The sequence below is a fragment of the Lygodium microphyllum genome, chromosome 1 (assembly GCF_053477565.2).
Source record: "Lygodium microphyllum isolate KBCC chromosome 1, Lygodium_microphyllum_v1.1.10, whole genome shotgun sequence".
In the NCBI taxonomy this organism is placed as follows: Eukaryota; Viridiplantae; Streptophyta; class Polypodiopsida; order Schizaeales; family Lygodiaceae; genus Lygodium; species Lygodium microphyllum.
This window is the reverse complement of record NC_141135.1, coordinates 76,033,497-76,056,237: the sequence shown is the minus strand read 5'-3', so window position 1 is coordinate 76,056,237 and position 22,741 is coordinate 76,033,497. Positions and strand designations below refer to the sequence as shown.

Below are 22,741 nucleotides of genomic sequence, written 5' to 3'. Positions count from 1 at the left end.
CCCCAGGCTCTACTTCGGAGACATGCCAGATCCCTCAGGCTTTTGCCCTGTCCAGGCTCTGAGAGGGGGTGTTAGCGATCAGGTCCTGGCCGTGCAGGCGCCACGTGGCAGTCTGGTCGGGCTGACCAGTCGGCCAACCACGTGGCAGTCCGACTTGTACTGACCAATCGGCTGCATTTAATGCAGCCGACCTGCTTTTTCTGGGTGTATTCTTGCTGGCTATTTATAGCCGATGTTTTGCACATCCTCCGACACTTCTAATTACAGATCTCAGGCTGGAGATTCGTGCAGATTACAGGCTGGAGATCGTGCAGATTACAGCGTACTTCGAGGTGGACAGCAGGTTGCATCGTCGAGGTGGAGACACGCAGTCCCGCGCACTGCGCCCTTGTACATATCTGCATATCTTTGTATACAGCACACTTTATACAGCAGATCTTCATCTTCCACTGTCTCTTTCTCTCTCTCTCCTCTCTGCGTTCACTCTCTCAGTCTTGGTCCCACGCTTCCGCATCGTTGCACTCTGACATCTTTTCCCCACCCTTGTCTACTCAAGTTCTAGATGCCACCTTCGGGAGTTCTTCAACATCTTTGGCACCCTAGATACATTCTTTGACATGGCTCGTGGAACTTTCTTTATCATCAAATGTCTCAAAGTTCTTGATTCATGAGTGTTTAGATTCCGTTTTCTCTCACAAAGGGGATTTAGAGGGGAATGTTCTTTCTTTGCCCTCGGTGAGGGTTTGTACTTCTTCTTTGACTTTAGAGGGTATTTCTATATATCGAGCCTCATAAGGGGCATCTCCTCATCCTGAAGTTCTTCACCCACCAATTACTTTTTGGGGACAATTTTCTTCTAGTAGTCATTTCTCTTATTGATACCTAGGATCTTCAGGTACCACCTAGACTGGGGCCTTAGAGGCTCAACCATGACATCTCTTTGGAGGACATTACGGTTTGCTATTCGCCGTTGGCTTCCATCTCCATCCTCCCTTTGCTTCAGGCGCCCTATCCACCCTCTGCATTAGGTTGCGTTTGGAGGTCTCCCACACCTGGTGTCATGAGGACGTGTATTTTTGAAACCTCACTTAACATGTGGATTAATTTTTAATCACATGATTAAGTAAATGTTGCACATGTGAGGTGCAACTAGGGTTAGAGTAAATTTATGAGCCCCGGACCCGAGAAAATCGCAAGATGTCAAAGGCAAAAGTTGCTATAAGTTATGCTGCACAGGTACTCGGTGGTATCTGGTGTCAATTGTTGGCCTAGGTCATTCATTTGGCTATAAGTGTCAGTTGGTGACACTAGAGATGTGGTGTTTAGTGGTACCTAACAACGATCTAATGGTCAAAGATGCCACAGAGAGACTCGGGAGTGGAAGATGCCTAGCCAATTTAATTATTGGTGGCCAGTTAGATTTTTTTTGGGCACCAAATTAATTATTAGATTAATTTTCAGTAATTAAAGGTTGAAAATTAATATTTAATGATGGATAATGTTCGAAAAACCATTTGGGAAAGTTGCTACTTGGTAAACTTGCCCATACAGGCTGAAGAAGAGGAAAAACGAGATCATTCTTGGTGTAGCAAATGTGGGAGAGCTGTGAGCAGCTATGGCTAGCCTATTTTCAGTCATTGCAGCCAGCCACGAGTGAGTTTTGAGGAGGCAATTGCAAATTCGGACTCTCCACAGCTGAGCAATTGCATCCAGGTACAAGGTGACAGTTGATTTGGATGTCTCGGTTGTAGGTGACAGCATTTAATGCTGTTGTGGCAGGGCAGCAGCTGCATTTGACTGATTTTTAGTCATTCTTCTTTCTCTACAGCTTTCTCTCTCATCTTCCAACCATTTCACAGCCTTGCTCCGAAGATTTGAGCATTTGGACCCTTGGAGGTTGAGAAATTGCAAATTTCTTTGCTGTAAACCCTAATTTACAGCAGAAATTAGGGTTTAGCAATAGTCTTGGGAAGCGTGTCAGAAACTGGAAGCTCCAAGACTTGGATTTTTCAGGGCTGAAGGTGAATTTCAGCTAAATTCAGGTGGAGAACTAGCTAGCCATTGAATTTGGGGCATTTCCATCATCTGTGAAGTGGGTGAAGGTCAATTAAGTGCGCGAATCAAGGGGCAAATCAGATTGAAGACTTGCTGTCACTTTGGACAGCAAGGGGAGTTTGGATTGCGAAGGGGATTGAGAGAATCCCATTGTAAATCTACTTCTTCTTCAATAAAGTTAAAGATATATTGAAAGGGGTGCCAATTTTGGGGCCAATCGGGTGTGCATTGTCCAAGGTCAATAGGTAAATTTGTATTTTCAGATTTGTATTTATTGTTTGTTGCTGTAATTAAGTTGTAATCAGGGATCTACCACCCATCCATGGAAGAAAGACTGGTTTCACTTGGCGTGAGTATCTACATCCTGGTGACAACTCTCATCACTTGATAACCTCATCTACCCAGTTGGCATTAGTCTTTGCAACCCAATCATTTGTGTTTGGGAGTAGGTGGTCTCATCAAGCTGCGTTTGCTCCTCCACTTGGCGACTTCTTATAGGTTGTGATGCAAGTTTCCTAAGCTCGTGCTATCTATATTTCCAGCTTGGCATCTCTCCTACCATTTGGCGATAGAGTCCCACCTCCAAGCATTAGTATCTAGGCTGTCCTCATTTGCATTTGGCAGCTCACACATCCCAAGTATTTGTGTTTTGCAGCATGGTTCATTTCTTGGCATTTGAGGATTGTGTTTCGCCCCCTCGATAGCTGGTGGTCTCCTTTCTCATCTCCAACAAAATCTAAGGATTGTGTTCCACTCCCTCGATAGCTGTCCTTGACCGTCTAGTGATTACTTCGATAGCCCACTGTCTGGAGGATTGCATTTCACTCCCTTCATTGTGCAAATTTCCTTTAGGTATTGTTGCCTGATTTAGACAGGCCAATGCAATCATTGTCCGAGCTTCAACTTCGTTGTATCAACTTCTCTTCACATAGTATGATTTAGTGGTTCATCATCTTCTTTTTTTGTGTTTTTTGAGTTTCTCTTCTATCTGAGTGTTTGATGTGCACACTGTGTGTTTCTCTCTTTGGTTCGTCACATATTGACATGGTATCAGAGCATACTTGGAGTCTAACAATGACTGCCAGTAGGACTTCCTTTCGGATACATCAAAGTAGTTCCGATTATGCTCTTCCTCAAAATTCTTTGTCCCAATGAGGTGGAAGAGGAGATGGGCATTGGGGATAATGAGTTGATCCTTAAATGAGGTACCATAGTCACTCTTGCACAAATTGAGCTTTCATAATTGCATTAGCACAACAAACGACAACTATAAAAATCAAAATTTAAGTTCAAATGCATTCAAGGTCGATAGGTGGGAAAGATCACTCAATAATTGGAGATGTTAAACACAAGGTTACAAGGTTGAAAACAGGTAGGTGAAGCTCGATAGTAGCAACAATTGTATGAACATAGAGGATATTGGCCAAAAATGCAAGATAGACAGCTAGAAACACTAATGGCAACAATTGCAATTAGGAGAATAGGTTGTCTTGCGGTTTGCCTAGCTCAAAATTTCATAGTTGTCAAGTACGAAAGGTACGGTACGATAAAATACGGTACTAAATAGTACCTTAAGATTTTATAAGGTACGGTACGATATTAGTAGGACAAAAACTTGATTATTTTGGACAAAAGATAATAGAATAGATATTTCAAGTCTAAATAACAATGTTATTAGAGTATATAAGATGAGTACTTGAGGGTAACATGCCAAAACCTAATGCAGAATGTGCAACATGCGCTACTGCTACCTACAACTTATAACTACATAGATGTGAGTGGATACATCATACATGCATGATCATACAAATAAGAGAAGTGTAGACTTGAGAGAGAGAAGGTTGAGAGAAATTGTTTGAATCTCAAATAACCTAATCTCATGGGAGAATCATATTAATATAAGGAGTATTTAGCTCGTCCCAAAGTGCAGTTCGAATGGGAAAGATGCATCCATTAAGTTGGTACCTTATGGTACTATCATAATAATAGCCTTACGACTTTGAGCGCGACCTTACGAGGATGTGCATTGAGCATATCTAACATGGCTACCTTGTTTGGGGTATACTTGGGTTTTGTTATCTTGACATTAGCTTCCCAAGATCTAACGTATTAGGTTTGAAGAGTGTGTTTTGCTTGTGGACAACTGCTATTCTAGAACAGATTACTTCCATAGCATTGAATTTTAGTGAGATTTACTTTAGATATCATCCTATCTGCTAGCTTGTGGGAGGGATTTTTTGAGACAGAGATATGCAATTGAATTAAAATGGATCAATTGATGTATACACAATGAACTGAAGTGAACGACAAAAATTGATTTAATTTGATGAATGCAGAGACAAAGAACTCAGGAAATAAAATCCATATACCAAAGTATGAGAGCATACAAATGACACGGTTGTGGGGAACTAGTAGGGTGCTCCCAATCTCCCTCTCTTAATCAAGGATAGAGTACATATATAGGCTAAATATGAGCCACATCGCAAGCAGGTAGACTAGCCATAAAAAAGGCCTAAAATGCAGGTGGGCCAGTCAAGAAATGGCTCACCCCATAAGCAAATGCTGAGCCCAAAGGTGGCCACTAATTGTCCACTCGAATGCCCATTATATTGCCCAAACAATTCATGATATGTACAATGCTGACACCCTCTCTCAGGTCATGGCCCATGGGTGACAAGTACAATGAAATATACAATGATGAAGACCCACAATAGAACATACAACAATGACAATCAGAGAGTACCATGGATACCCAAGGAGTGGTTGATGAAGCCACCACTAAGGTGCCTCTAGAAGATATTGATGTTGAGGTTGATCAGACCAATCCCTGACCACAGATAGTAGAAATAGCTGTATCTTGATGCCTTTCATGAACCAGCTCCATGAGAAGCACATTGTGACCAGGATTCCCTGCCTCAGCTGAACCATGAAAGTGTCCCCTCTGGGAACAAACTAGGAGGAAAGACTGCTCTCTGTTTCACCTCCCATCACGAATTTGAAAGGCCGACCTGCTCCAGGATTCGAATTTGCTAGACTTCGTCAGTGCATGTAGAAAGCCATGCTCAGGGTGCACCGCAGCTGCATTTATGTGACTTATAGCACAATGTTCCTCTTTGTAGCCTATGCTTTTGACCAGTTGGTTGTCTAGCCAATCACCTTGGATCCTAACTTCTCACCAAATCATAGAGTTTGACAAAGACCAGTGGCTGCTTCATGTCACATATTTTTTTGATCCTAGGCCATGCTGTTAATTAAGTTTGCAAGTTGTGAAATATAATGAGAGCAAGCAAACTGTTAATGAGGTTGAAGGACTCTCCAAGGCTGTTCAAATGCCTACATACCCTACATAAAAGTTGGTTGAATGGTTTGAAAGAGCCTATTGTTAGCTAGGATGATCATGGTCTCTCTTTTCATTCATCATGTTTAGCTGCTCTGCTCCAAGTTGTATTCACGACTGTATGACACATGCTAATTGGAATTTGGCGAGGCTGATGAAAATGCTAAATTTATCCAATATTTACACAGAGCATAATATGTATGCACTAATAAGTGTGTTAGATGAAAGCGATTTCGACTTCAGGACCCAGGTTGGCAACTTTATAGATGCAGTTGATGTGTGAATGAGAAACTAAGTCTTTGTTGCTCCTATAAGGGTTTTAGTAGAGGATGACATGCTAAAAACTCACTCCAAACATATCTTAAAACATACAAGGCTTACTAGATCAGAAATAACAAAGTTATTATGCATGCGCTAGACTGGGTTGCACTGCCTTTGTTGGTTCTTTGCTACCTCGTTTTTCTTAGACAGACCTCCTTGTTCTAAAAAATGCCCCAATCTGTCAAATATTTGGTTTTGATGATTCAGTGGTAAGCAAGCATGGTTCTTGAAAAAAGGGGACTGTTTTCTTTGCAGAGCAAGTTAGTCAGGGTGGTTGGAGAAATACCACAAGTGAGAAGAGGCCTCCGATCATTGTAGGGAGTGCTGTAGGAGATGTACATGACGGACATGCATCACAAACTGCACAGAAGTCATCAACTGCTCAAAATCTCACGGTACGTGTTTCTTGTATAAGATGGTTCTATGGGCTTTTCTGTCTGTTTTTAGTACATGTATGTTCAAACTGTTTGTCTCTGCTGTGAAATGCAATTCTGTTTTAGGTGCTGCCTACTTGGAATCCATAATTTTATACCATGTAGGAAGCTAGATATTGGTTTTGGTTTAGTTGTGTGCAAGCCTCATATATGTGACCATTTCAAGAAGAGCAGGCCTGCTATTACTTGTAACATGCATGATGAGGAGGTTTGCTTGTCTGAACAAAGCTTTTAAAGAAGCAAAGGCAGACTAGTAGATGGGCAAACACATTTCCTGTTTGACTTTCTTGCAAAGCGCAAAGAGTGATTGAACAGGTGTTCAAAATTTGCACCTTAACTCTGGTACATTAAGCACTGGACTTGTCGAAGTGCATAGTTGAAATTCTCAGACTTACATCTTACACATTTCATATCTAATGCCAGGAGGTTATCTTGTCACGCTATATTAAAATGCCAGGTTATTTCAAACTTCAAAGTTGAACAATCGGTTTTGTGTTGTGTCGAACATCATCAAGGATTACTTGTAAACATTTTGACCTTGTCTCAGCACATTGTAGCCTCATTATGGCTCTTGTCGTAGGAATAGTGTTTCACAGTTTGTATGTAGTGTCTTAAGACTTGTGGGAGATATTATCCATACGGCAAGGTTACAAGTCAACATAGTGGTAGCACTAATAATCTGCAGCAGTTATATCAAGTCCTTAAGCCTTACAAGTGATATTGTCCATATAGATCATGTGGAAGAGTGGTAGGACTCAATAGAGGTGCTACAAGTTAAGAGAAAAGGATCTTTTTGTGTGCTTTGTTAAAATTATATGCTTTTTTATTCGACTATGTACAATTTGTTCAGAATAGTGCCTTAGAGTTGGCCCTTGATTTGTGTTGATAGGTCAAGGTGGATACATGGAGTAGGTTAGAACTTAGATAGTACCATTTTCCACTTGTATGACCAATCGGGCACCTATGGTTGCAGCTCACACATATTGGGGTTAGATTGACAAGTTGAAGTTATACCTTAAAGTGTGGCTACATCCACTAGAAACAACAAGTACAAGCGATAAAATGGCATGATCACACAAACTTGTGTGGCATGAAGTTTGAAAGGCATACATATTTGTTCAAAAGTCTCAGTTCGAGATTTAGGTGGTGCTTTGTGTTATATGCCAAAAGACTTTTGACATGTGTGGAATCTCTAGAGATTAGGGGGAATCCCTTAATATTAGGAGGTCCCTAGATTTTAGGGGTGTTATATGCCAAAAGACTTTTGACATGCGTGGAACCTCTAGATATTAGGGGGGATCCCTTAATATTAGGAGGTCCCTAGATTTTGGGAGTGTTGGATTTGCCTAAAAATTCCCAACCTGAAAAATAGGGATGAGGGATTGAGAATAGCAAGTTTGGTCTATGTTTGATTTGGTTGTTTGTATTCTTGTCAATTTTTAGTTGAAGAAGGAAAGCACTGAAGAGAGGACAAGTGACATGGCACTTGTCATTGAAGCTTCCAAGTGTCCCTCGATTTCCTCCACTTCATGCCATTTGTTTTGTGCAGTTGCCGGGCTCACTTCCCTTGTGTACTATAGAAGCTGAAAAGACCTCACTCTCTCCTCTTTCATCAATTTTCTTTACTGTTATAAGGTCAAGAGTAGCTAAATTGATTCTCAAAGTTGTGTCCTTGGCTGTGTGCTTGGAATATAGGAGCAGGGAATTTTCATTGACATTCATACTCCTTTGAGCTGGTGAAATTGATGTCTCCTCCTCCTCCTCCTCCTCCTTTCTTATGTGTTTATTCTCAAAGATGGCTCCGTGAGGAACTTCTAGTTTCTCAAGCAATCAGTTGGCTGCCTAGGCTAATGATCGTTATGGATGGACTCCGTGTGCCCTATCATGGTTTTTAAGGAACCTTAATGCTTATTATTTTGCTTAAGTTTGTGTCCCTCAACTCATCCCACTTCATGACATCTGTCTTGTGCAGTTGCCGGGCTTGCTTTCCCTCTTTACTATTAAAGTTGAAGAGACTCCTCACTTTCTCTTCTTTCATCAAGTTTTTGTGCTTCTGTAATCAAGTCAATAGTAGCTAAAGAGAGTATCAAAGCTCTATCCTTGGTTGTGTGCATGGAATATAGGAGTGGGGAAAGATTCATCCACCTTCGAGGTTGCCTGACATTGTCTACATCTATGTGGCACATGTTTCCAGCCTTCAGAGCACAGTCTACACCATCTACTGCTGCTGTCAAGCCTTGACGATTGCTGCTCACTCTCTTGCTGTCGCCAGCAGCCATGTGGCAGTATTTGTTGCATTTGGACTTGCCGGGTGCCGCCCTGCCCACAACGACTGCAGCAATTGCTGCGTTTTGATTTTTTGCTAGCTGCCGTACAGCCTGCCATGTCATCACCAGCTGCTGTGTTTACAGTGGTCTCTCTCCTCTGTGCGTCGGACACTGATGGCATTATTTTTTGCTACGTTCCTTGCTGTTCGATATCTTGGAGGCTGCCTTGCTACGATTTGGGATCTATTGGGAGTACGACACTCTCTTCAACTCATTACCTTTGCTTCAGTCCTTGAGACATGAGAAATTGGAATACTGTATTCCTTCACTACACAGTGCCTTTGTTGCATGAGCATTGTATTATTCAGATTCATTCATTTATGATCTTCATTGTGTTCATTGTCTCTTAGCTACCCTTACCCTAACTGTGTCCTGTTGAGTTTGTGCTACGTTGTATGCTTTCATTTATGTTTCTGCATTAGGTATTTCTTTCCATGGTATTGGAGTTAGGATCTCTTTGAAGAAACGTAGGCCTTTGATCTGAAAGCCCTTCGCAAGAAGTAAGAACAACAGCAAGGCAAGATAACTTTAAATACAATATCATTTTTTCATTTCTTAAGCCAAATCCATTAAGAAACAAGACGAAGTGGGCCTCATAGCTTGCTCCGCCATCCTTTGACATGGTCAGAGAATCTTGGGACTACCACGGAGTCCATAGGCCATACGAGATTTCAAGAGCCGAATATGATCTCATCCTCATATATTGGGCTTAACTTCAAATTGAAGGTAAATTTGAGTTTTCCTCTTTAGATTCAGTGCATTTGTCTAATAATTTTGTAGGAAGACGGAAGCCCCACAAAGGATTGGCCGTCTTGATGTGGAAATTGGTATGGAGTACAAAACCTTCATCTCTTTACTACCTTCATCTCCATCTCTACCTCTTGTATCTCTTTCATTTACTTTTCCACCCTCATTCACTCCTGAGCCCTATGTCAGGTATGGAAAACAATACTTCTCCATCTTTTGAATTTTTTTCCTCTTTCCAACAAGATATAGGTGATTGTCATGAAAAGGGGACAACGCAAATATGGAATTGGTTCATCAGTCTTGAAGAAGATAGATTTTTATTTTTGAACACAAAGAAAGGTAATGAATACAAAAGATTAACTCAAACACTTGTAAGTTTTCTCCTTTGTTTTCTTGAGTTTCACCACTCTTTATTTCCGCAACATATTCCTTTCTGTCTCCTTTAGTGTACATTATATGTCTCACATATCACATCGGGGGATCCTTTACTCTTAGGCACAACCTTTAGGCCCTCATCTTTTCCTTAGTTGGAAAGTGCCCGTGATGGAGGCTCGTCCTCCCTTCCCCACAATTTTGAGAATTTCACAGCTTGTAGATCCATTATTGAGTCTGGATTAGTTGGTTGCATAGTAACATGGGATAGGGGACGGGAACATGTATGAGGACGCGGGGGATGGCTAAAAGCAGGAAACGGGGACGGGTGGTGGGACAGGCTACTAGAGGCAGCATACATAAATAGCATTTTCAAATGTATGCATGTGATGTGGTGGTGGATGTGTGGATAAATGTATACTATCAAAGAACATATGCATGTGCATGTATGTATACATGTATTTTTCATTGTTGAAAAGTTGCATGTGTAATGTGGGCTGATTTGATATGATTTCATATAAGAGTATGCTGATTTTGTATGTGTATGTGTTATAAAAGGGGAAGTCCTTGGAAGAAGTTTGAAAAGCTCACCCCCCTTCCACACCACACCACCACCCCCCCTCCCCACAAAAAAAGAAAAAAAGAAAAAAGAAAAAAAAGAGGGTCCCTAACAGGGGACATGGTAGGGGATGGCTATTGGGGACTAGCACTCTCATGTCTTGGTGCCTGCACCTCCCTCAGCACCCTATGAAAACATTTATGCTTTTGTGCCTCCGCATCAATCGGCACCCATTGGACACTTCCAGTCTATTTCTGTCTATCCACCTCGTCTTCCTCCTTATCCGCCTCTATACTTATTCATCTTGTTTCACTTATCAGACACCCCATGGTGGTTTGTTCTCATTAGCCAAACATGCCTTTAGTGACAAGACTCTTTTTAATGGATTGAACTTCACTACTTGGTCCAATTTGGTGAGACATGTCCTGAACTATGAGAACATATGGGATATTATGCAGGTGTTGGAACCCTAACCTGATCTTGTACTTGTTCCATACGAGGTTGTGTGCTTGTGGAAGGCTAGAAATTCCTTCACTATTGTCAAGGTGATGTAGGGCTTATTGTTTGAGTTTCATTCCTAGCTTCAACATTTTGATTTAGTGTCTAAGCGTTGGATATACTTGACTAATTTCTATGTGGCTTATGGATAGGACTTGATGTATGAATTTGGACCATGAGCTTCAAAACTTTAAAATCACTGAGCGGAATGGCTTGAAAGTCAAGTTGGCTAAGTATCTCACAGAATTCTCTACCATGGGGGCTCCTAAGTCCTTGGACGATCCAGCCACTTTGCTCCTTAAGAAGTTGCCACGAGAATACTTTCATTTTGTGCAACAGGTAATCTCATAGCCTACCATGCCCACATTCTATGAATTTGAGTGTTAGCTACTGCGTTACGCTTGGTTGTTCGATCAATTTCATAGTATGATCTCTATAGAGGGGGCTCTCATTGATTCTTCTCAGAAGAGGTAGCAAGTAGAGTGTAAATGAATAAAATTTTCAATCAATCTCTCAAAAGCAAAATCCAAATCAAATCCAAGCTAGTGAGACCCAAAGGAATACCTCAGTCTCTTGCCTATTTATGGGCTGTCTCTATCACTCATTTGATATGGCTGATTCATTTAGTCCGTCACCTCTTTTCTCTAGCCTCTCCACCGCCCTCACACCCCTTCAGGAGGACATTGCGGTTCATGGTTCGTGGCTGTCTTCATCATCTCCGTTGTGCTATGGCACCCTTGTTCCCTTATGTCACATTTATTCCATTCATCAGAGTTTCTTCTCTCTTCTCTTCTCTTCTCAGTGTTTACCGAGTTCACTCTGCGTATCTCCTCGCAAACCCTACTGTCTCATTGGTATATCGTCTTTTGACATACCTAGTCATATCTTAAATCTGGGTGGTAGAATATACCTAAAAAGAATAGATATTGTTAGCATTGTCAAAAGGTTGGCCACTTTGATAATGAGTGTTGATCAAAGGCAAGAGGCATAGCACCAAAATCTAAGAATCAGACCCCACTCCCATTCAGCAATCTCAAGCACAGGAGGTAGGGTGGTGGCTACCCTCAGCAAGGGTAGTGGTGAGGTTAGACCCACATTTCCACTTGTTAGCCATCATAGTCTACATCGTTCTCGATGCCAGATGGCATATCGGATTGGTCTGCAGAGACCCACATCGTCTCTATAGAGACATTTGAGGATGCGAGACTCGTCCACGTCTACAAGTTGCCTTCCGACGAGGTGACTACAGAGGCATTCGTCACAACTGAGTACTTCAGCTTAGAGGATGATCATTTTAGATACATATTTACCTTCATCTCTGCTTGGGTGTTGTTGATTCATAATCAGACTAGCCATTGTGTAGGATGCATGAGGAGTGATAGTGGTGGCAAGTTTACCTTTCATAAGTTTTTCGAGTTTTTAGAAGAGCATGATATCTCTCGCTAGCTAATCTCTATCAACTCCATTCTCTGAATGGAGTCATAGAGAGCGTAGAAACAACCGTCATGAACATGATACGCTTTATGTTGTTCTTAGTAGAGCTTCTTGAGCACCTTTGGTTCAAGATTGTTAACACTTTTGTGTATACCCTCAACTAGTGCACGACTACGATTGTCCTAGAGGGCTTTGTACAAGGTATTCTTTGGCTCTAAGCTTGTCATTTTCCACTTTAGATTCTTTGTGAGTTGTGCGCACACTGACACTTCCGATGATAAGATATGAAGACTTACTCCTTGAGCTGATCTTTTGATTTTTGTAGGTTACTCCTTCAAAGCGAAAGCTTATAATCTATTCAATCCTTGGACAAACAAGGTGATCGTTAGAAAAGATGTAGTTTTTAGATGTAGTTTTTGATGAGAGGGATATTGCCCAATCTTCTATACTAGACTTTGCATTGTTTCTTGAGATTATTCCATTGGAGATCGTGCCTATTGAGCTAAGTCAAGTACCCACTCTTGACCTTCCCACAGATTTTTCAACTCCCAAGCTCCCTCCGCGAGACTTGTTATCTTGCTAATACCGGCAGACCATGTGAGATTTGAGGATTCTTCCATTGGATTCCACTCCTGAGGGCCCTAGAAGATCTGTCTAGCTTACACTTCAAGCATTGTTTGTGCCACTATTTACAATTGATTATATAGCACATTCCGAGCTCAATAGTTGGTAGGAGGCTCTTGAGCACCCCCAGTAGTGAGAGACCATGGAAAACGAGTTAGAAAGTATTGACCAAAATGAGACTTGGATCATGGTGGATTGTTTGAGTCACAAGAAAGTCATTGGGACAAAGTGGATTTTTAGGACCAAGCTAAAAGCTAATAGAACTTAACACAAATATACGGCTTGCCTTGTAGTGCAAGGGTTTCGATAGAAGCAAGCTATTGGCTATGAAGAGACATTTGCTCTTATTGCACAGTTGATATCCTTTCGTTGGTCGGTTGTGCTAGTAGCCTAGTTGTTAATCACGGTTGGCCTATCTATCAAGTGGACGTTAAAAGTGCCTTTTTGAATGGTTATTTGGAGGAGTCTATGTAGAGCAACCACTTGGGTTTTCTTTTGTTGACCAGGAAGATAAGGTCTTTCACTCGAGGGAAGCTCTTTATGGGCTAAAGCAAGCACCAGAGGATGGATGAGTTCCTTCAAACTCATAGATACCATTCTACCCCTTATGACATGAACTTATATGTACGTGTATCACTTCAGAAGAGTTAGCTATATCCTGTTCTAATTAGATGATTTACTGATCATTGAGTTATATTTTGTTGCCGTAGTAGAAATTAAGGCTAAGATTTGCGCTACTTTTGAGATGATCGACTTCAGGTTTTTGTTTTACTTTTTGGGGATGGAGGTTGTTTGATTTGGGGGATGTATTTTTGTGTCAGAGCAGAAGTATGCTCTTCAGTTGGTGGATCAATATTGTCAAGATCAGACACGGCCTATGGCCATGCTTCTTGATTCCATTGTCCACCTGTCTAAGGATACCTTGGGTCAGCCCTTTGACGAGCGTCTTACACTTTCATTTATGCTTTTGCATTAGGGTATTTCTTTACAACTGGATGCCTGTCAATGCCTTTTTAGGATGTTAAACTTTTCAAAGTCAAGGAACTTATCTCAATGTCTTGACAGAAGCTTATTGTTGAACATATTGTTGAAGGTTTTATGTAAAAAGTTGGAATTCTCTATGCTAGCATTAGGCTAATAACTTGTGGCAAGTGTAGCATATGCAACAACACATGAGTGCCTTGCAAGGATTTTGTTGGAGATCTCATTCTTTAGGATGTTAAACTTTTCAAAGTCAAGGAACTTATCTCAATGTCTTGACAGAAGCTTATTGTTGAACATATTGCTGAAGGTTTTATGTAAAAAGTTGGAATTCTCTATGTTAGCATTAGACTAATAACTTGTGGCAAGTGTAGCATATGCAACAACACGAGAGCCTTGGAGGGATTTTGTTGGAGATCTCAATCTTGGGAATTCATAAACCTGCAAAATAGCCACGAAGCTTTTAAATATTGAAATTCTAAGTGAATGTAGGTCTTTCTTACCCCTCTTCCATGACCGAGTGAAATGCATCTTGTCAAAACCCATTGAGCCATGAAATGAATTGCTAGATGCAATATGTCTTTACTTACTGCTATCCCATGCCAAGAGGTGGTGCTTGTTTGCCTCAAGTTGTGGGATGTTGATTGAGTAGAGGTCAACATCTTTGGAGGCTAACCACAAGTTACCTTCATATAATAATGTGACTAGGAAACAAGTGACCCTTTGCCTATTGTAGCTTCTACAACCTAGCAAGACATACTTCAGTTCCCTGCACAATGAACGTTTCACAACTCTTTTGCAACTAGTACCTCTCTCTCTCTCTCTCTCTCTCTCTCTCTCTCTCTCTCTCTCGTGATGATGATGAGGAGGGGGGGCTACTTGTCAGGGGACGAGGGAGGGGGGCGCTGCCTTATATGGTGGAGGAGGGAGGGCTTCACGAGGGGGGGAGACGGCCGTTAACGGCCGCCACCCTCCACCTAGGGGGGCTGCATGTTCCCCCCTTTCACTCTCTTCACTCCCTCTCTCTCTCTCTCTCTCTCCCCCCGACGTGCTGTTGGCGGGGAGAGAGAGTATACAACACATCATCGTGGATGCACAACCTCTATAGCAAAATTTGCACAAAACCAGTTGTGCTATATAATACAATACAAAGTAGACCGTAAAAGGCCTTACTTGAAGAAATGAAGTCCATCCGAATTTTTGCACAAAAGGACGAAATAGCTTTGCATAGTATTGGCAGTAGGGCAAAACAAAGCCCCGGTCCCCAAATGAACTGAAATAAAAAATCAGACCAAGCCCAGCCCTGTGGGCTGTTCCACAATATTAGCTGATATGCGGATGCTTTGTCCCAATTGAGGGAGATGAATGGAGGGTATTGACAACTCTACCAAGAGGTTGCAGCTTGCTCTGATACCAAATGATGGATTTAGGGTTGTGGATGCACACACACAACTTGGAGGAGAAGAAGCTTGAGAGCTAACGAGTTACAACACAAAGTGTATTGAGAGGTATCAATGTAGAAGATTTACAAGACTAAGCTTGCTCTAGAGTGCATGGATATATACACATGGCCAAGAGAACGCAATTGCTTCCCCTAGCTCCAGCCCTTCAAGCAAGTCTTGTGCCAGCCCGAACCCAAGTGGGTTTGCAGTATACTGTGCAAATACATAAATATCATTCGTGCACGTGACAAATTTTGTGGGATTGTGTCCACCCTAAACGTGGCAGTATCCTCTTTTGCAGTCCAGACTGAAGTCACCTGTTCCTCTAGCATAACCAAGCAGTTAATGGAAACTGACCTAGTAAATGTGTTGCAAGTGGCAGCATCCTAATGCTTATGAAATTCATGACTTGCTGCCATAATGTTCCTAGTTTAACAGGAGGCGGCATGTCTGCAAATGTTATTCGTGGTGTTATGGTAGCTGTGGCTATCTGGTTTCTTGTAACTTCTTGCTGAGTACTTGCACAAATTCACAAAGTAAAGTGCACTTGTTGTTTTTAGGATCCGATACCATCATCGTCAAAACGAAGATCGAAAATGAGGAGAAAAGTTAATCTGGAAGCGGTAGATCCTGTGGCTTCTCCCCAGTATCATCTGGATACAGAACTTGGTATGTCCTGTCCAAAGTTCAACACTCTATGATTGCTTTTGTCATTATGTGATTGTAGATCTATTGGTGCCCTAGGTTAATGAAAGAAAGTGCATAAGTGATCCTACTTCTATTCATGTCCTAGAATGAGAAGGAAGAGGATGTTAAGAGCATTGTTTAAAAACCAGTTGATTCGATGAATGCTAGTTGTATTGGTTATATTAACTACAAAGTTAAACAGATGTTAATGGTACTTTATGTTTTCTGTGAGCAGATGCTGTCTTGGCAGGGTTTTGTGAAGTTTTGGAGAGTATATTTGAAAAGATGGATTCCCCTGATGAGGATGAAGGTGAAGGAGGATTCTCACTTCCCTATACTGATGTAAAACTTATTGCTGACGAAGTGGCTACTGCACATGTCAAGAACATCTTACAGCTTCTTCCAACTGGCCACCTTGTCAAATTATTGAGTTTACTCGATCGGCAAGTACAGCTCGCTCATGAGCGTAGTATAGATGATGATGATGATGTAAGTCATGGTTTGTGATCAGTCTGTTGTCAGTATGCATTGCTATTCTCGAACAAAAGGTTCTACAATTCTATGTCTGAGTAAGACAATAAGTGGAATTTGGAAATGTCTCTTATGAGCTATTGTATCCAATGTGTGCATATGCAGCAAAAGGCAGTGTTCTGAACCTTTTGTAAATATTGGTTGGCAGACTGGCAATGAGGTATTAAGATTGTAGCATTGCATAAAGAATAAGAGTAGTGAGTCGTTGGTGAAAGGCAGGTGTGTTTTAGACCCAGAACGTCAGGGGCAATTGGTTGACCAGATCCCATTTCGTCCTTAGACTCAATATCAATAAGCCTTACTAATGTGCAATTGATAGATTTAAAATGTGTGAATGCATCTAGATGAAATGAGGCTACTCCAGTCAAATACTATCTTGGGACTTATTACTCAATACACTTCACAAATTTCTGACATTTTGATTTGTCTCAATAGAGGGTATTGCTGTTTCTAATTGTGGCTCACAGAATGAGGTAGCAAACTTCTTGCTATATCATTTTCATTGAAGGCAGGCCTTTTGACAGAGGGCTAACATTGAGTTTATTCAAGGCAATGAGGTGTTAAAGAGTAAGAGTTGTGAGCTCATAGGGAAAGGTAGGATTGTATTTTAGATCAAGAAACCGGGGTCAATTTGCTGAGCAGATGTCCTTTTGTCCTTAGATTTAAGATGAATAGGCTTTCCATTATGCAATTGAAATGTGTGAACTCATTTGACTCATTTAGATGAAGATGAGGTTACTTCAGTCGAATGCTACCTGGGAGTTTGTACATATATTCCACACGTTTCTCTACTTTATTTGAATTGACTCAATAATAAGGTATTGCTCTTGTGCCTCACAGGATGAGTCAGAAAATTTCATAGCTATTACATCTGCGTTGGAGGCTGTACAGACATCTCTTATTATTATGACACATCAAGGCATGCCAAAGCAAGTCTACAAGGAAGAGGTATGTGGTTTGAGTTGTTTCTGATTTTCGTTACCTGAGTGATTGAGTTTTATCCAATGGATGACCTCATCAGATTTATCCATTATTTTGAGTGTTTCCTTGTTTTCTAAAGTAGTAAAGTTCAAACAAATACTGAAACCTGAATTGACATCTGTTATTACCTAGTTTATTCCTGCAGATTATAGATAGGATCATTGGATTTTCTCGGTACCAAATTGTGCACAGTATTTTTACAGCATATGATCCTGTATATAAACAGCTCCACAAGGGTGGGGAAATAGAAGATGGTATGGCATCCATGTCAAGAAAATTGTCCTTCTAATGCTATGTTAGTTTCTCAAGAAGTAAAGCACAGTTTTGTTTTTTTTGGTGAGGGCCAAGCAGATGAGGATGATGATGTTGAGGTGGAAGCTGGAGGTGGGTCGGCAAGGAAAAACCGCCGTAAAAGCAAAGGGCAAAGGTTCAAGCGGCCCAGTAGTAATAAGTAAGCTGTTGTTCCTGGGTACATAATGCACATTTAAATGGATTGTGTTTGCAGGAGACCTCAAGGGAATAGCTCTATGCCAGATTCACCAACCATAACAAAGAAAATCCTTAATTTACCACGAGCAATTCACAATTTCCTTTTTGCCAAAAGAAAATAGGTTTATGGTTTGGATTCTCCAAGAGTTTATGCATACAGATTTTTTTCAGAGAGAAGAAACACGTACACATTCTCTCTGTCACACTTCTTCACATCAAGCATCAAATTTGGGAGCTCATTTTTTAAGATTTGTTTTAATGCAGAGTGTCAGTTCCAGTATCTAGTGTGCTGCAAAAACTGTGCAGTATCCTCAGCTCTATGAAGGATCTACTTTCAGTTGAACGACTGATGGACAGCACAGTTCTCCAGTTAATCAAGACAGTTCTAGCTACCTTTGGTGTGGAGAATATACAGCTGTTGCAGTTAAAGGCAATAGGTGTTACCTGTACGGTATGTATTGGTACAACAAGCTTTCAGTGTTAACTGGTGTGCCTTAAAAATTGAATTGTCTAAGATGCCATTGATCTACTCAACAGGTGTTTGTAGCCTACCCACAGCATCGGACAGTCATTCTCGATGAAATTCTCTCGTTATTGTGGAAACTGCCTCTCTCAAAGAGGAACTTGCGTACTTACCATTTGCCTGATGAAGAGTCAAAGCAAATTCAAATGTTGACTGCTTTGCTACTCCAACTTGTTCAGTGTAGTGTGAATCTTCCAGAGCTTTGTGAGAATGCAGTAGCTCCTGGTACTGGGTCAGACACTGAGGTTGTTCCAAGTGCTGCACCCAAGAACTCTGATCCTGCCATGGAGGCTAGTACTTACTTTTGGAGAAATGTTCTGCAAAAATGGACAATGCCGAAAGCTCATGAAGGAGGAGATATTAAGATATTGATGGAGAATCTTATTGTAGACTTATTGACAACTTTAAATGCCCCTGAGTTTCCAGCTGCAAATGTTTTGCTACAGGTAGACAATTTAGAGCTGCACATGGTTCCAAAATTCATCAATACCCATGACATGTAACTGCAGCTTCATGTGCAGGTGCTTTGTGTGCTTCTATTTGGATCTGCAGGTCTGAAGTCCAAGGATGCTGCTATTCGTGCCACTGCAATTGAACTTCTTGGTCAGATTGCTGCGCGGCTAAAGCATGATAACATTGCCTGTGGTGAAGATAAGCTATGGGTCTTTCAGGTGGCACATGAGATTGATTTGGAGACTCGTGCATCAAAAGATACATGTGTTTCCTGTAATGCTGGAAGAAGTTCCAAGCTTATTGTCACTTGTGATAGCTGTCACCGTTGGTTTCATGGAGATTGTGTTGGAGTGACAGGACATGACTTTCTTAGCCGTGGTTGGCTTTGTCATTGCTGCCTGTGTAAAAGACAGCTTGTTTCTCTTGAGACCTACTTGAAAGCACAAGCCACTGATGGGAAACTGAGGTATAAAAATGTGAAGGGGATCATTGAATCACAAGCTCCTGATGAGGTTATAGTGCCAAAGAAAGGAGTTGCAATTCTTCAGCAGATGCTGCTGAACTATCTGGACGAAGCTGCTGCCAGTGACAGTACAGCTGCATATGCAAAGTGGTGAGTCTGTTATCTTGTCTTTGAACCTTTTGACTAAGCAATAAAAGTAGTATATTCACCTCTTCGATTTGCAGCTTCTACTTGTGGCAGTGGTATCGGGATGATCCTCAGGGTGAGCAGAATCTTCCCTTTTATCATGGAAGATGGTCAGGCCAAGCTTCTCCTCATGGGTTCGGCATTGTGCCTACTCCTTTCACAAGAGACATCATTGTACGAATTGCAGCTATGCTTGGTCAGCAAAGGCCTTTAGCTCGAGGCTTTGACCGGATCCTTGAAAGGCTCCTGGTATAGAACTTGTGAGATTCTTTACTGAGCAGTGAGCTGTACAGGTGCCTAACTTTTCATAGTAAAATTAAATGTTTGTTTGTTTGTTTGTTTGTTTTTTGACATTTTTCAGGTTAGCTTACAGGAAAACTCTCCTACCCCCCGTGCAAAAGCATTAAGGGCGGTAAGATCTTGGAACTTTCTAAAAATATTTATTTCATATATAGGGCTGCCTGTTAAGAGGGTCTATGTCGCTATATGAGGATCTAAACCATTGTGTTCCATTGCCATAAGACTTTCACCACATTTGCAAAGGATAATGTTGAAACATTTGTTTGTGCATATGTAAGGGTGGTGCCTTCTTTGTACCATCACAATATGAACTGTACCTTAGAGTATGGAGAGATGAGGATGATGAGTTGGATGGATAAGGATCTTAGGTGGCAAGTCAAATTGGATTCAATATGATGTACTCATGTGCCTATTTAAAAGGGCAAGCTCTATACAATGGAGGTGTGCTTTTCTTTGCTCTCTCAAACCTATGGCCTATCTTGTCTGTGAGCTTCCTTGAATCTGGCCGTAAGGTTAAAAACATCCATTATACAAGCAAAATATTAAAGATCAAAGGCAAGAAGCGGAGATTTCTTGTAGGTGCAAAGCAATATCAACAAGAACCTAGTAACCAATATCCATCCTTGCAGCATGACCTGCAATATTTGGGCTTCCTTACACTACAAGGACACCTATTAGATGAAGTGAGAAACACCAAATGCTATCAATTGATCAAGAAGAGCATGAGGGATCATCCATCTCACATGAGTTGGAGAAAGAAGACCGGAGACATATATAGCTACTTGTAAAGGCCACACCAAGATCAAGTGTCACTTTTTGTAGATTTAGGGAGAGCACATGACCATGATGTAAGGAGAACACTCTTGGGTCTATAAAGGGAATGCGGAGTGTGTATGAACACGACTAACAAGTAAACTCATAGATAAACTCAAATACATAAACATAGAGTGGGGTGAAGGAATGACTTGGTGAATTTGAATGATATAGGATATGCTCAAAGAGCAGAGGAAAACTCAAACCACTCTCTGTCAAGGATGGGTCTGTGCGGCAAAAGTCAATGGAGACGATCTTTAGAAGATCAGAACCAACATACCACTAAGGCTCAAAAGTTAGAGGATGCCAGACAGTTGGAGATGAAGAAAACACAATAGTACCAGTTTCAGAGCAATGATTAGTGGGAAGAGAAGCATAGCTAGAGGGCTCTAGGGCATACTAGTTTTGGGAGAGTTTTCACCATAGTAGACCATATACAAAGAGTTAGATCTCTCATAGAGGAGGGTAGGGCACATGGCAAGAGTATCTTTTTCTATTTTGCAGATTGTCACAAAGTCTTTGACATTGTATCATGGTCTAGGCGTATGAGAAGACTACAAAATTATAAGAGTAAAAATTATACATGTTAGCGAAATGTGTAGCAATGGAAGCAAAGAGATGGTGTTGATAGATCTGCTATAAGCACAAAGAACTCAAAAAGAATAATGATAACACAATGAACTCAGATACAATAGACTCGGAAAATGGAATCCCTATACCAAGGCTCAAGAGTAGTACAATGGTATGGATTGAGAATAGCTAGCAAATTGCAGTAGTCTCCCTCTCTCCAATGAAAGCAATGCATTTGAGTGATAAGGAGAGTGGAGGAGAGATTGCCTATAAACATGCAAAACTAAATATAGCAATAATGACTTGTCAGCTAGCGTTAAAAGGCATCACGAATACCTGGTGGTTAGCCAAATGTGCTTTTCATTTCTGTATATTGCGGGCTTTGTCACCCAAGGTATGCACTTTGCTAAACACCCTCTCTTGGATTATGGTTGATCGATAGTATAAAATATACAATGATAAAGGAGTCATTATAGTACGTACAACAATGACAATTAGATAGGATCATGCACATTCAAGTAGTGGATGATCAAGCTATTGTAAAGCAATGCTTAAGTACATATTACAAACATAATTGTACAAAAAAATGCACAAATTGATAAAGAAACTCAGTTAGGGTTAGGGTAACATTGAGACAATGAACACAAAGGATGAGTAAATCTGAATAATGAATAAATACAATGCTCAATGCAGCAACCACACTATGCAAGGTGAATAGTGAACGTTGAACTTGTGTGTCTTAGGGATTGGAATAGAGGGTATGAGCTGAAGGGTGTGTCACAGTCTGCCGATGGATCACAAAATGTAGTAGGCAGACTTTGAGAATAACTTGCAGCAGCAAATGCAACTCTGTGCGGATCAGTGATAGACAGGCAGGCAGTGCAGAAAACAGAAAAATGCAGTAGTTGTTGATGACTGGTAGGCAGTTGAAGCAGTTGAGCAGCAAAACACAGCCCTCAAGATGAGATGGCAGCACAATTGATGTTGCAGACAGTAGAAACACAGCCTTCAGCTGGTCGTACTGCATAAATGCAATAGATGTGACAGGTGGCAGCATGTGATAAGTCCTGATAGGTGCAGGCAGCAGTCCCAAGCTGGACAACAGCACAAACTGTTAGAGAGATCACAGCCAGGCAGGAGGTTTCAGCCTGGTGCAGTCGGACTGCCACGTGGCAGTCCGACCCACTGCAGGCAGTCGGCTGGGCATTTCTGGCGCCCTATTTCCAGGCAGTTGTCGGCTATAAATACCCGACATTCTCAGCAGTCTGACACACTTCTCTGCTCGCAGATTACAGACCGGCGACACGCGCAGATTCCGTCTCTGTTCGCAGATTTCAGACAGGAGACAGTGCAGACTGCAGCGGACTTCAAGGTGAACAGCAGGTTGCATCGTCGAGGTGGAGACACGCAGTCCAGCGCACTGCGCCCGTGTATATATCTGCATATCTTTGTATTCAGCACTCTTTATACAGCAGATCTTCATCTTCCACTGTCTCTTTCTCTCTCTTCTCTCTCTGCGTTCTCTCTCTCTCAGTCCTATGCTTCCGCACCGCTGCACTCTGACATGGTATCAAGGCAGTGTTAGAGGGCTGACTGAGCGCAGAATCAACCTGA

The 22,741-nt window shown here is 41.4% G+C and overlaps 1 protein-coding gene across 2 annotated transcripts in view; it reads left to right on the top strand.

Annotated features, from left to right (window-relative positions):
• The window catches only part of EMB2773 (PHD finger family protein), a 115,555-nt gene that overhangs the window by 8,765 nt on the left and 84,049 nt on the right, over positions 1 to 22,741 (top strand). For both annotated transcript variants that reach the window (XM_087678833.1, XM_087678831.1), the window contains exons 4-14: positions 5,969 to 6,108; positions 15,692 to 15,800; positions 16,054 to 16,307; positions 17,190 to 17,297; positions 17,476 to 17,584; positions 17,682 to 17,781; positions 18,084 to 18,270; positions 18,357 to 18,788; positions 18,864 to 19,408; positions 19,483 to 19,693; positions 19,806 to 19,856. In XM_087678833.1, the coding sequence (XP_087534959.1) occupies positions 5,969 to 6,108; positions 15,692 to 15,800; positions 16,054 to 16,307; positions 17,190 to 17,297; positions 17,476 to 17,584; positions 17,682 to 17,781; positions 18,084 to 18,270; positions 18,357 to 18,788; positions 18,864 to 19,408; positions 19,483 to 19,693; positions 19,806 to 19,856 (2,246 nt within the window). The remainder of the gene's footprint in view (positions 1 to 5,968; positions 6,109 to 15,691; positions 15,801 to 16,053; positions 16,308 to 17,189; positions 17,298 to 17,475; positions 17,585 to 17,681; positions 17,782 to 18,083; positions 18,271 to 18,356; positions 18,789 to 18,863; positions 19,409 to 19,482; positions 19,694 to 19,805; positions 19,857 to 22,741) is intronic.